This window comes from Dufourea novaeangliae, unplaced genomic scaffold, assembly GCF_001272555.1.
Source record: "Dufourea novaeangliae isolate 0120121106 unplaced genomic scaffold, ASM127255v1 scaffold360, whole genome shotgun sequence".
NCBI lineage: Eukaryota > Metazoa > Arthropoda > Insecta > Hymenoptera > Halictidae > Dufourea > Dufourea novaeangliae.
In genome coordinates, this window is record NW_015374240.1 from 34,947 (window position 1) to 50,300 (window position 15,354).

Below are 15,354 nucleotides of genomic sequence, written 5' to 3' on the forward strand. Positions count from 1 at the left end.
TTAAATATTCTGTACGCTATCTTACACGTATTTTTGTATATTTTAAAATAAAAAGTTACTATTTCCCTCTTATTTCTACTTTTCTTATCTTAGAATAACTTAACTCACCATTTAATAAAAGGAAAAGGTAAGCATATTTTGGACAACTTTTTTCAATTTCACGGGTCTCTTAAGTGGTTAACACTGATATTAGTGGAATCAAGTTTCTTTAACCATTTTTTGTAGAATTGAGCAATTCATTCACAAATACTCTTATGTGAAACAAAATAAAACTTCCTAAGAATAATACGTAACCCCTGATACCGAAGTAGCGTAAGACTGCATTAGAAGTCCATAGAAAATGAAATATTAATCAATCAGGTTGAAATTATCTAATCATTTGTAGCACACTTGTTTAAACAAAACACTAACCACTGTCTAGCAAATTCTGAAAAGAATAAGCGAAACCTTGTCTAAAAAATTCGTTCGAAGATCAAGTTATAAAAAAATTCCAAATGAACGTCTTACCTCTTCACTATGTAGCACTAGTCAGACATTCCCTCCACTTATTTCTAGATTTTCTCCTTGTGCTTTCACCTGCGGTTCTTTTTCTTTTTCCTTTTCCTTCTCCTTTTCCTTCTGCTGTTCGTTTTCCTTCTCTTTTTGCACCTCCTTGACATTTTCCTCTACTTTCTCGCTTTCCTTCTTCTTCTCCTTATCCTCCTTCACCTTTTCTTGTTCTTTCACTTCCCCCATCTCCTTTTCCTTTTCTTTTTCCTTCTTTTCCTTCTCTCTTTCTTTCTCCCGTTCCCTCTCCCGACCCCTCTCTCTTTCCGCTTTTCTCTCCTTCAGGATCTCCGCCCTGCGTGCCCTGTGCAAGCTCCCAGACGGGAATGTTGAATCCTCAACCGCGGCAGCTGCGGCCGCGCTCGCTCCTCGCTCCACGGCTGTCTGCTCAATAATTCACTTGACTGTATTTTTCGATATGTTCACCATCTAAACTCGTAGCGTCGAGAATAAGCGTTATACGATGGGGGTCATTCAATAAGTAAAGGGACAAAAAGCTATAGTTCAAATAGCACCTGAATATGAAGTATGACCGCTCAGAATCATAAGTTTGTATCCCTGTCATTAGTTCAAAACAGTTGCCTGATAAATATTTTGGTATACATAATCTGTGTCACTCATTCAACATTGACAAGTTCTCACGAAAATTTCATTAGGAAAGAGCAAGGTCCAATAATCAGATTTCTGGTTTCTGAGGGTGTAAGACCATCTGGAGTTCACTCCGGAATGGTTAGGTAAAACAGCATAAGTTGTATAAGCCGTGAAAATTTTTACAAATGGGTTGATTAGTTTAAAAATGACCGATTAGAATTTCACCAATAAGCAATGTATATGACAATCAATGAAAGTTACAAATGCAGGTCTGAAAGCTTGCATTAACGAACTTATTCAAAGCGACAGGTGAATTACAGTAGAAAAAAATCGTTGAAAATTGTAATGTAAAAGTATCGTTAAAGTATGTGCAAAAAACCAGACTTCGTGTGTGTAGAAAACTCAAACAACGTTATTCCATTGAAGAAGATGACTTTTTGATAGGAAGAGTGAATCCATCATTATAAGTCGGAATCCAAACAATGAAGAAGTGAAAATCAATGTGCAAAACTGACTCCGACAACAAGAGAAAGAATACTTTGGTGCTGGCATAGGAAAGCTAGTATATAGAACGAATGGACAAATGCATAAATGTACCAGGAGGTTATGTCGAAAATTAAATATCTTATGGGATTCACTGAATAAACCATACAAAAATAACAGTCATTTGTCTCTTTACTTATTGGACGACCTTCGTAAATTGGCAAGGTAGCTTAGATACATACTTTCAATATGAAACTGGCCGTCGAACTCTTGGCGATGGGACTCTGCGCCGAGGACGGATGAGAGTGTCCGTGGCCATGGGTACTGAAGTATCCACCGGCCTTCGGTTTCAGGTGGCGATTATACATCTGCATATGCACGATCTTCATGTACTCGATTTGCGCCGCTAGATTCTGAATCTCCTCCTGTATTGAACACAATGCATACTTAATGGTAACCCACATAGGAGGTAATGATATTAAGCTACACTAGCAATGTTACATATAATAATTAGCGTCGACTAGTATTAATTATTGGGGTACATAGATCGAATAGTTGAAGACACATTGACTCTAGGTCGATAACACGTGTGAAGACATACAGGGTATTGGGTTACTTGTGTCAGAAACTTTAATGGGTGCTTCTATATGTTAAAATAAAACGAAAATCAGGAATAACGAAGTTGTATTGGAGACGTCGTTTTCAAGTTATTAGCAGTTAGAAATTCGGGCCAAAAGCGTCTGAAAGTAGGCAATCTGCGTACAAACGGTAAATGTAGGGCACGATAGTACCGACACGTACACTGAATCGCCATAAAAAATACAGTATTCATACACCGCCGATTTTTGCTTTTAATTGTTAATATTATTTCAGGAGTAATTGTAAGTTAAAAGTATTTATTACCTCAGTATTATACTAAAAATAGTAGGTACTGTCAATTAAAAATAAGAAATAGTGGTTTATGAATACCTCGTTCAGCCGCTGTAATTATTTATTTTTCAATACTTCGAAGGGCAGATATATACGTCACATTTTTAGTCAAGTTATCTGACGATTTTTAGCATTAGTAGGCCAGTTTAAGTGCCCCCGAAGTTGCCAAATCCCGTACTGCAAATTGGTGCAGTCTCTGAGAGATGGTGATGTAATATAATGATCCTACTTCATGGATTAATTTACTTTGAATTCTGAATGAATGCAATAAAAGCTAACGAAGATATGTAATACAATTATTATATAACTTTAGAATCATGAAAAGTACAATTTTTGACGTTATTTTAGGGCGCAATTTGGAAATATATTATAGTATCCAAGGAACTCAACCACAGTAATCAAATCATCAATAAATAATGAAAACTACTTGGTAAACAAATTTGGCCTGGTTTTTTTATATAATGTAAAAAACATTTTAGCGTCCGCAGGTAAGCATAGTAGATAAGAATGGTCAGTATATGTGTATACAGAATAAAAAAAATTTGTAACTAAACAATTAATCACTATCAAACATTTGTACAATTTCTTTATTTATTTTACTGAATAGAATCGACCCTTTGAAAATGTCTCGCGATTATAGAAGTACCTTTTCTGTCTAATTGGAAATATATGAAGTAGAAAATCGTAAAAATAATTTAAATTCTGAATTTAATACCTTAAGTTCTTCGTTTTCTTGAATTAAATCTGTGGTTTCCTCAGGTAGCAGGCCAGCTCCATTTAACGAAAAGCTTGCTGTAACACCGCGTGCTCTTGCTCGGCTATCCCATTGATCGCCATGACCTCGTAACACCCGAAACACCTAAAATTGTGTAAGATATCGCAAACATCAGAAAAAACTTTTATGGAAATATCTATGTAATAAAATCTTTATTCGAAAGAAAACTTATTTTTAATTGGTTCAACGTATATCATCAAAAAATAAGGTGTTTAAGGTCATGTGAAATACCTTGGGTCCAAATACGACAAATATTGTTACAGAAGTGGAAAGTTGTGTGCGTAAGAATCCCAGCAAATATTTGATATCCGGCCCGGCATGAGGAAAAATGAAAACGCTGAAAAATTCAGAGAATTTACATTTCAAGTTTACAGTGTTATTTCTGTACAGTGGCTTCAAAAACTATTTCCAAAATGTATGCTTTGCATGTTATAATTTCAAAAAATACAAATACGTAAATATTCATCTGAAGATTTTTGTTGAGAATTTATTGTTTGTTACTATAATGTGTCTAATGAATATGAAACGATTACTTTTTCGACACAAGAATTTAACAACGATAACATTAAAACTCCATAGAAATGGATTACTGTCACATATAAATAATTACACATAATACAATACAAATAAAACAATAACAATAAATCTGAATACAGAATATTTTTATACATGAGTAACAATATTTGCATTTTACAAGATGATTTTATCGAGAACTTCAAAGCTTTTAATTTTAGAAGTTTTCAATTCTTTAAACTTTTTGAAGCCACCATGTACTTAAGATATATAGGATCATACTGAATGGCGATCATGGTTATATTCACAGCTGCAATGTTGTAAATTGCGTAGCTTATTAGACGGGCCTCGTTGAAAAGACTTTCTGCATTACGAACGTTGTAACACACCTTAATACCCCATGCAAGGAACTTAATTTCTCCTGTAAACAAACAATTGCGGATGAAACAGTTTATTACAATCTACTTACAATAAAACGATATTAACACTATGACGACCGATGATATATGATTATACTTTTTAGATATTGAATATTATTGAATTCTTTTACATACATAGCAAAAAGTATATTTTGTTGATATTTGACAAAAACAGCCGGCCACTGGTGAAAGTTACTCGCGGAACTAGCCACTCGTCGTAGTGTTAAATACATATGTTCATGTAGAATAAACAGTTATTTAACCCTTTCAGACCTGGTAACCACATTTGCGTACATGAAGTTTCTTACAATTTCACACAAAGCCTTAAATACAGTGTATAGAAGATTCATATTTTTCTTATAAATTTGAATTTTTTCATGATCGGAATGAGTAGGTGTACTGAATTCAGAATTGAATAACAAACCCTTTTTTAAAAACGAAAATGAAATTTTTTAAGCAAAATATCATTTAAATAGTCTACCGAGTTAAAATGTGTAACCAAATTTTTTTTTTACTTTTAAATGAAAATTCAGGTCTGAAAGGATTAAGGGACATTCTCATTAAAACTCTTAAAAATTAGATGATTTTTTGGATTTTTTCTGTACAAAAGTATACAACAAGTAGTGGTGCTACTTATTCGATGCCGCTCAGTGCATTGCTGCAAAAAGATAAGTCGTTGATAGTAGCCAACATTAGTCGACGTAGAAGTATCTGAAGTCAAAATACCAAATAAATTGTTGAGTATTATATGAAGGACTAACGTATCAGCTTTTGATCATAAAGAAAGGCTACAACAATTTTTTACTATATGTTGTACAGTTTTGTACAGAAAAAATCCTAATAGTTACCTATTTTTTTAGCGTCTTAATGAGAAAGTCCCCTTAAAGATTCGATTTTACGGTCAACAATTTTATAAAGCATTATTACCAATTGCTAAACTATGATCCCACCAATTGAACGAACATTGATAAAACTTTAGACCATAGTTGTCCGCTATCACTTCGGCGTATGGCGGTGCACTTAGCGTCCATGTGCCAAGGTAAATTAACATAACTAACAATATCGGAACCATCCACTGCAACAGCTGTTTGTCCGTGAGTTTGACTTTGTGTGCGCTTTTGACACGGTAAGTGAGCGAAACTCTGTAGAAAAATGGTTTGAAATTTTATTCTAAATCTATAGGGTGTACTCGAAACAGCGGAACAAGTTAGTAAGAACTGTTGAATGAAATTTCTTCATATTAGGCTCCGTTGTCGAAATAAAACGAATGAATGTACAGAAAACAACTTTTTCTTTAATTCGTATTTTAGCTAATTATAAGGTATTTTTATTCAATGTACAAATAAGTAATCCATTAAATTTTGCCTTTGACATTCATTTTTTAAGAAAGCAAAAGGTTGTACTACTTCAGTGATATGCATCCTTATTCGATATTATGTTTCGTCATTTTTATGAAAAAAGTGCTGACAATTGTTCTACATTCCAATTATATTACAACTTTATTTCAATAAAATGGTGGATTATTTATTGGTATATCTAATAAATTGTGCAGGGTGTTCTGCTTAAAACAGATCACCTAAATATCTTCTCTATCTGTGATAATAAGAGAAATATTTTTTACATAATGCAAATGGTATCAAGAGATGAATCAGATGGTGGAAAAAATTATATAAGTGAATTTAAAATTTTTAAATTAAATTTTTTTATAGGTAAATTTAAAATGTTTAGAGTTCAAGGTCATTTCAAGATCATACTATTATACATAGATAAACGCATTATAATGATGCCTATACATACAACAGTTGTGATCTTGAAAGAATCATTAAAAAATGACACTTATAAAAAATTTTTGCCGCCATTCGATTCGTCTTTAGAAACCATTTAAATTACGTATGATCACAGATCGAGAAGATATTTAGGTGGCCTGTGTGTGCACTTATGTATGTTGAGAATCTGGAATGTTTCCATTGTGTCTTTAACGGTAACTTTTATATTTAACAATAAATGAGAAGTAGAAATTATTTCCGTAACCTTTAAAAAAACTTTTCCGTTGAAAAAGAAAAATGAAACATTTTTCTATAAGTTCACCTGAAGGTGACTATATCATGCAAGAGGAATTTGTTCTTCGACCAGATTATCGCGACAGTAAACCTGCCACATAGTTTAAAAAAAAAAACTTCTACAACCTTAATATTTCGAAAAATATGTTCGTTAAAGAAAAGTGTCAGTAACTTTTTTCATGTAACAATATTGTATCATTTAAAGTGACAGAGACATTTCGATACATGTAAAACTATGCGTGTAACGTGTACAAAATTTCATTTTCATATTACTTTTACACTCCTTACCGCCATGTTTTCATCAACAACGCCGTGTAAGAAATACAGAAGCCAAGATGTCTCGTCCACTTCGTGGCGATACACGTGTACATATCCAAAACAGGAAATATGGCGGCCATCTGAAGGGGAAACAAAGCATCGAGTCTAATACACAATCGTGTATTATTAACGCATTTTAACAAGGTAGAAGAACAGTTGCAAGAAATTCTGTACGTACTTCGAGGTACATAATAGCGCAACCTAACAGCGTGATGGACAGAAATATCGGTGAAGCAACCTTGAACACTTTGAGCTTGCGATGTTTATACATATATGCCACCAACACGATGGTACCGAACACACAGAATATGGAAAATGATAGAAGGGTGATTCTGAAAGTATACATTCGATTAGTTTCTTCTGTTCGAAATAAGATCGGTACGTTTATACGTTTATTTTTAGAAATGAACATTTACCGTGAAATTCTTTATTTGAGACATGTATTCGTTGTAAATGTAAAATTTTGAGATATGCATTTTAATTGAATTTTGGAAACGTGTTATTATAGTTTTTATTATCTGCAAAACCCGACATATCGTTTAAGTAATAAATATGACAAATAAACGAAGAATATTAACACCTTAATGGTTTTATTCTTCTCCTAATTTATAAATTATTTGATTTGATTGTAATTACTTCGAAGTCTCTATTTTATGCTCCCCGGATTACGAAATAAGCTGGGTATATTTGTTTCCAGAAACGAATATTTACCGTTATATTTTTCACTCAAGAAATTCAGTCACCTTAAATGTAAAATTTTGCGATATGCAATCCTCGTGAACTGTATCAGATTATACTTCTTTAAACTTGTTATTATAGTTTTTATTATCTGCGAACTTCTACAGCCAATTCTTTAACTGACAACCTAATATATAAAAAATATTAGAAGATTAATGATTTTAATCTTTTACTAATTTGTAAATTAATGAATTTGTATGTCTTTACTTGAACATCTCTATTTTGCGTAGCTTGTATCGATCGCTACCTCGCATTTCCTTTGATCTTACGTAATGGAAAAATTGTGACATTTACAGCTCGCTCTGTATAACGGATGTATCCAATGTATGTGTAATTAACGTTAATTACTTTCACATTAAACAAGTGTGTTTATTTTCGGAGAAATAATTACAGTAACGCCTCCTATATACGAACACCTATTATCCGAATATGTACCTTAATATTCGAACATTGTGTTACCTCTTCTTCTCCTGTTGCAAATATGTAGTGCTTATACAGGGTGTCTCAAAATAGGTGTAATCCTTGAAAGTAGTGATTCGTGGGGTGATTCGAAACAACTTTTTGCTTAGCGAAATAATTCTCTAAAGCTTTGTTAACGAGATATTAACGAAAAATCCCGACCAATCAGAACGCGAGTCAGCCGGTTGAGCTCCCGCGGTAGCGTTGCCTACGCGATGCGCTTGTACTACGAACACGCAAATCGGCATGCATCGGAGAAAACTGCGTAGAATAGCAAATAAAAAAGACTTAACAAATAAAATCGAACTTTTTTCATTTTCATTCGTTGATTTTTCATTTTTATGTGGGCTCGTTAAAAAAGCTTCGAAGAACATTTTCGCTAAGGAATAAGTTTGAAATTATTCCAGAAATCACCCCTTTCAAGAACTTATACCTATTTTGGAACACCCGTTCCAAGTCAGTAATGTTGAAAAATTTTTTTAATTTAGCAGCCCAAAAGATGTGGGATCCATAAATATTTAAATTAACTATACATTTTCTTGATCACTGTTTAAATAAACTAACTTCAGTATCAGAAAATTATTTTATCCGAACACTCACCGTAAGTTGGGGTAACATTGACTCAGTTAGAGTAACTTTGTCTCAAAACAAATAATTATCATTTTCGATTTTATAGTTCTGCGAATTGTTAAATTTTTTAGATAAAAAGGTATTTCACGTAAAAATACCTGCAAACGAGCTGCAAAACCGAAAATGATGATTTTCTGACTTTGGTACAGTCATCCCTGCCTGACAATGAGTCAGAGTTACCCCAATTTATGGTATGTCTCCTTATTAGTTCCGATACGGGAGGCTCTGCTGTATGTATATAGGTATTGCTTTGGTTAAACTCAACGTAATGCATAGTTCCATTTTCCCTCAATAATTAACACTAGAACTACTAAACCTGTCAAATCGACGGCTTGAAGATTTCTTAATTTACGATTACTGAAAGTATAATAGAAGTTTTGACAGAATTTATATTAGCTTTTAATTTACAATAATTTCATGTAATTTTTTTTTATTTACACCCTGTGAAAGAGTCTTAGATTTTTATTAACACTCTGTATATTCCGTATATTACTATATGTATTATATAATTTAATGTAAAGGTTACGTTTAGAGAATGCAGCTTCGATGACCTTGACTTTGACATATGTTGTTAAGGACACTCTTCTGAATAACCCTCATGAAGTTTTAGCCGTCGATCGTTTTTTATTAAAAAGTTATTAGCAAATAAATTTTGCATCAAATACCAATTATGCATTCTAACCACTTACTCTAATCACTTCCGATCAGTATAATGCTGCAGTGTTGGTTAGACGCAGTTCAAGAAAAAAACTTCATTCAAAGTTGGTTGGGGACAATTACTTTTTTTCTTGAACTGTCTCTAACCAACTCCGACAGGTCATTTTACTTACCAATACTAGTAAAATACGATATTAAACTTTTTTTTGCTAATAACTTTTTACTCAGAAAAATGTCCTGTATAACATATGGCAAGCTCAAAGTCATCGGAGCTGCACCCCCTAAACATAACTTTTACCGAATTAATATAATATACATTCAACGCTGGTAGTTCTAGGGTTAATTTCAGTTATTCTCAGTATGTTATTATGTCAGTCTGAACAAGTAATTTTTCATTAAATAATTAAGACACATTTTTCATACCTAAATGGCCAATGGTAAGTAGCTAAGCACGGTTCGGGCCCCTTGCACATGGCACAACCGGGCGCGCAACGTAAGCAACGAAATACCTTTGCATAGGAGTCGCTCACGTTCCCTTGCATCTCTTTCCATGCGGCTGAAAATTCGTTACGTTCGTTGTCATTTCGATAGTGTAACGAGTAAATTTCTGATGCTGGGATAATTTAACCGACCTTCAACGAGAATCCCATCAAAGCCAGATCGATGTTGACTCGGGCTGTAATAGCCCTTCCGACATTTACACACGTACGCACCCTTAGCCCATCTACTACCGACGCCACCATTATATGGAGTTCCATATTCACACTGAAAGTCATATTCAATGTTATTCCCAGCGTCTATAAGTGCAGGATTTAAAATGAAAATTAACTAAGTTGCCCGAAGATTAACTACAGTGTCGGAACATGTATTTATACACCGGTGATTGTTATGATCGATTGACAGTTACTGTTTTCATTGTAACACCAGATTAGAAATTATTTCCGCTAGGCTACACCTTAATTATTTAACGGTGAAATTTTGTTCTGGAAATGTGTATCTGCGTGTGTAATTAAAATCAAGTGATGATGAGTATACTCGTCAACCGCAGAGTAAATGTACTTACTATAAATTTGAAGTAAATTGTAACAAAACTACAAATATATACGAGTTAGTTTATTTAAAAAACCAACAATTTTATTGTTCTAAATTTACTAATATAACAAATATTATTAATACAAACATAAGAAATTAAAGACAATAAGAAAAATTCATATACATGAAAATCTTACACCATTTGATCCCTTTATTCCAATAACAGAAATATATTTTTCCATATTTACTAAAATTGCAATTTTTATAACAACAGGTAATTTATTTTGTCACGTGACGAATATACTCATCATTATCTAAAATCTAATTATTTCAGTGACAATATCATTGTCAATTGTTAATAAGGTTCAGTGGTATCTGAATATTTTTTTCCCCCACTGTATGAATTTTTCGATACGGTCGTAATAAGAATGAAGTGTCAGTTTTATTATAAATAAAGTAAAACAATTGAGGAATTATGTCCACTGTTCTCTATAATCACGTTGCCAATTCCGAATAGTCAAACTATATGGAGGAGTTATTCTACACATAAATTAATAATTTTTTAAAATTTGAAGAATAATATTTCTGTATCCATGTATTTCAAATTGCGTATACTTTAACTTCGATCATATCTGTACTTCTTCATTTATGAAAATATGCGTAACAATTTACGATAAATGATAATAGTAAGTAGTAGATTGAGTTCAAGTTGGTTATTTAACTATCGTAACTGTTTACGATAGCTTCATCAAATTGCTTGCATTAAGTATAATTTTTAAAATGTACAAACTAATTACCTGCGTGGTGTCGTTATGACATTTATGAGTACCCTTAAACGATGCTATCTGATTGCTCAGAATCTCATTTTCGTATTGCTGCGATGACCCATCGCACTGGTTCACTTCCAGACCGCTTATATCAATATCCACGCTTAGAAATTCTCGAACCCTTAGCAAAGTGGAATTCCATTCAGATATGTGTAATTATACTTGTATGAAATAATGTAACGGGTGACATATAACTGGTGGTACAATCGGATAGGGGGTGATTCTATATGAAAAAATAAGTCGAAAATATACAGTAAATTGTACTCATTTGAGATTTTTAATTTGACACGCGTGTATTCGTCACGGTAATAAGTACAAACTGAATGCAATGAACAGACGCGCTAGCCAAGTCCTATTCAATAGCACGTGTATCCAGAAAATTTTCAAAATCGAAAACGAAGTCTGAAATGAAAAAACTTTACTGCATATTTTCAACTTACTTTTTGAGATAGAATTAACCTCTATCAAATTCTACTATCAGTTACATGACACCTTGTATGAATAATTACATTTCTTTTCGATTATTTATACGGTGTCAGGTCGGGTAGAAAGTGATTCTATAAGAAAAAATAAGTCCAAAAAAAAGGAATAAAATTTTTTCGGATGTTGCTTTGTTTCCAAGATAATCAAATTTGAAAAGTTTTTCATACTTTGCGAGTCATTTACATAAATTTAAGAAGGTCTTGACGCTGGATGTATGAACATCACGCTAAATTAAAAACGACATTACTTTCCTAACAAACAAATACGTTCTTCATTATTAAAATAAATAAATAAATAGCTAAAACTTGAACAGAAATTGATACTTACATACGAATAAAATTACACTATGTAATGGTGCAAGATCAGTGTATTTGTGTACCATCCACTTTTCTACCCTGGCCTATACAGGGTGGTAAGAACAAAGGGTTCAGAAATTCAAGCGTACTCGCCAAATGGAGAGAAAAAGTCTTAAGAAATATTGGTCGAAAAAGTATTATTTTCAACGTTATAAACAATCTTTTATTTCGGTTAAAGCGAGTTGCTTGCTCGCCTCAGAAAACTGAACAGTAAAAATACAGTGATTCCTGGATGAATGCGACTCAAGCAACGGCGTTATTCTCACCACTGAGGGAGTCCCCCTCTAGAATCAATTAAAACCGAGGAAACATAAACTAAGCAGAGGCTCGGCTTCAGGCAAAAAACAAATTTACAAGGGGCTGCAAAACCTTTCTGCCTTGCCGTTAATGCTCCTTCATGGAGACATTACTGTAGTACGCTGTACCGTTAAGTACGTAATTTTGTGATACGAAGGTATCAAACGTGTGTGGAAATGGGAGGATGACATGTAGAGATTCTTCTACATATAATCGCGAAAAGAAGAAATGGTAAAATAATCCATTATTTTTACACAGCACAATAGTTCCCGAAACAAGCAAGCTAGTCGTTTTAACCGAAAGAAAAATTATTTAGAACTTTGAAAATATTAATTTTTCTACCTGTGGTTATCAGGACTTCTTTCCTCTGTTTGGCGAGTGCTATCTACCCTTAAACCTCTATCGTCACACTTCCTTTTTTAAACGTAATTGTCACACATAGGGTCTATTTGACCTAAGCCGGTATTCACTCAGCTGTTGTTTAAAAATTAATTATTAAATTAAGTCGCAAAAAATTCTGAGATGAAATTTGAACATTGTAGAATAATTTTCATGTTTGAAAATCAACATAACTACTACATGGAGCCAGTAGTACCATTTTTCATGATGCGTCAAAAACATTTTACATCAAAGTCACATTCTGGCACTGATGCCAGAATCGTGAGATTTTCACACGAGCGCATACCCTCTCCATGCCTCCCGTGGGTATTCTACACAAGCATAATCTAGCCTGTTTAAGAGCTCAGCCCCCACTACGTCCTACTCGGCGACTCCCCAACCAAGCGTTCTCTACCTCTGTCCGTGTGCACTCTGCTTCGGGTGTTTTCGGCAAAAGTCCTACGTCACACGTTTATGACGCGACGGTCGAGTGGCCCAAGCCAGGTAAAAAATCCCAAATTCCAAGCAACCTAAAGTTTACGTCCTAAACGCCGAGAGCTGTATGATTTCTCTCACGCGCTCATGATGAAGACCCCGTCCGAAACCCCGTTCGAATCCCGATGCGACAGTTTTACTTTTTATTTTTGATTATTGTATAATTTCATTTTGTAATATCCCAGTAAAATAAAAACTTCGAAAATATTGATTTAAGAAGCATTTTAAAAAAATGGGAGATGTATTTCTTCCTGTTTAATATTTAAATTTTATATTACACAAATACATATTCTCTTATATATACACAAATTATTCTTACAATTAGATGTTACCTTTATTCTAACCATTGCAGTACATACATATGAAAACATTGGAAGAAAAATCAATTACATTAATATGTTACGTACAGTAAAATGAAAGCTTTGAAGATATTAATTTCAGAAGCATTTTCAAAATTAGATTTTTTTGTTAAGCTGGTTCACGCATGTACATTTTTTTAGATTTGATGTCGGTGAGCATGGATAATATGCATGGAAATACAACACATCGTCTTTTCTTTTTGTCCTCTAAATAATGTCACAAGTGTTCCGTCCTCAGTATGGACTTTCTTTATTCACCGTATATTAATTTCTTTGGGCGGCTAAAATGCTTCTTTCAGAATCTGGGAAATTCCTAACACCCCCTTTTGAAATAATCGGACAATAATGTATTCGGCGCGTGTATAATTGCATCTAATTCAAAGTCCCTTTATGTTAAAATAGTTTCTAAGAATTCAATACCGTCCTACTTTCCGGTAATAAAGACATTTCCAAATTACGTGTTACAATGAGCCACCGTGCAGCCTCGTTATTGCCTCCATTTACGATAGGCTTGCCCGCGTTTCGAGCGTTTCGATCAGATACGTCTCACCCTAAGTACCTGCTCATACATATACGCGCTTTATGGTCGTATTCGGTAGTAGTACTATTATTTCAATTGCGGTTTAAACTATGTGCATACTTCTTTTCAGACATAAAAAAGTAAAGGACCACTAACATCACATGTGCATGAAACAACTGCAACGGTTCTCAGAAACGCGAAATATATCATTAATACAAAAATCGAATTTTGAAAATGCTTCTCAAATTAATATCTTCGAAGCTATTATTTTACTGACATATTACAAAGTGAAATTATACAATAATTAAAAATAAAAACTAAAACGGTCGCATCGGGATATGAGCGGGGTCTTCATCATGAACGAGCGCGTGAGAGAAATCATGCTGTTCTCGGCGTCGGTCCTTTACTTTTCTATGTATATCTGAGAAGAAGTATGCATATAGTTTAAACCGCAATTAGAATAATAGTACTACTACCAAACATGACAATGAAGCGTTTCTCAAATTAATCTCTTCCAAGCTTTCATTTTACTGTACGTAACATATTAATGTGATGGATTTTTCTTCCAATGTTTTCATATGTATGTACTGCAATAGTTAGAATGAAGGTAACATCTAATTGTAAGAATAATTTGTGTATAGTATATATAAGAGAATATGTATTTGTGAAATATAAAATTTAAATATTAAAGAGGAATAAATACATCTCCCATTTTTTTAAAATGCTTCTTAAATTAATATTTTTGAACCTTTTATTTTACTGACAAATTACAAACTAAAATTACACAATAATTAAAAATAAAAAGTAAAACCGTCGCATCGGGATTTACACGGGGTTTTGGACGGGGTCTTCGTCATGAACGCGTTAGAGAATTCATGCTGCTCTCAATTCTCGGCGTTTAGATTTTAGATTGCTTGGGATTTGGGATTTTTTACCTGGCTTGGGCCACTCGCCCGTCGCGTCGTAAACGTGTGACGTAGGACTTTGCTGAGAACGAGAACACCCGAAGCAGAGCGCACACGGACAGAGGTAGAAAACGCTTGCGTTGGTGAGTCGACGAGTAGGACGTAGTGGGGGCAGAGCTCACGGACAGGCTAGAATATGCTTGTGTAGAATACCCACGGGAGGCATGGAGAGGGTATGCGCTCGCGTAAAAATCTCACGATTCTGACTCAGTCAGTGATGCCAGAATCGTGGTACTGTTTACCCCCACCACTCTCCCACTCCGACGTACCATCGTCTCCCACTATGACGTCCCGGCTACCCGCACTTTACGTCCACCGTGCTGGCACACACAAGCATATCCAAGCCCTGTCCGTGTGCGCTGGCCGTCGAGAGACGGTGAGCTATATTTAGAAAAGAGTGGGGGTAAACCGTACCACGATTCTACCATCCTGCTGCCTTGGAAATCCTGTTCGAATATCACTGCGGCGAAAATTCACGTTCTCGACGCGATGCCCCGCAACCTAAGCGCGTGAGCAACAGTCA

At 34.2% G+C, this 15,354-nt stretch overlaps 1 protein-coding gene across 1 annotated transcript in view; it reads right to left on the reverse strand.

Moving 5' to 3' along the window:
* Nucleotides 1-528: 528 nt before the first annotated feature.
* Nucleotides 529-15,354, reverse strand: part of LOC107192488 (probable G-protein coupled receptor CG31760) — a 17,001-nt gene continuing 2,175 nt past the window's right edge. The window contains exons 2-12 of the mRNA XM_015581763.1: nt 10,949-11,099; nt 9,752-9,884; nt 9,543-9,675; nt 6,814-6,967; nt 6,606-6,715; nt 5,185-5,399; nt 4,121-4,259; nt 3,557-3,662; nt 3,266-3,409; nt 1,863-2,045; nt 529-933 (exon numbers count right to left, since the gene is read on the reverse strand). Coding sequence (XP_015437249.1) covers nt 529-933; nt 1,863-2,045; nt 3,266-3,409; nt 3,557-3,662; nt 4,121-4,259; nt 5,185-5,399; nt 6,606-6,715; nt 6,814-6,967; nt 9,543-9,675; nt 9,752-9,884; nt 10,949-11,099 — 1,873 coding nt within the window. The remainder of the gene's footprint in view (nt 934-1,862; nt 2,046-3,265; nt 3,410-3,556; nt 3,663-4,120; nt 4,260-5,184; nt 5,400-6,605; nt 6,716-6,813; nt 6,968-9,542; nt 9,676-9,751; nt 9,885-10,948; nt 11,100-15,354) is intronic.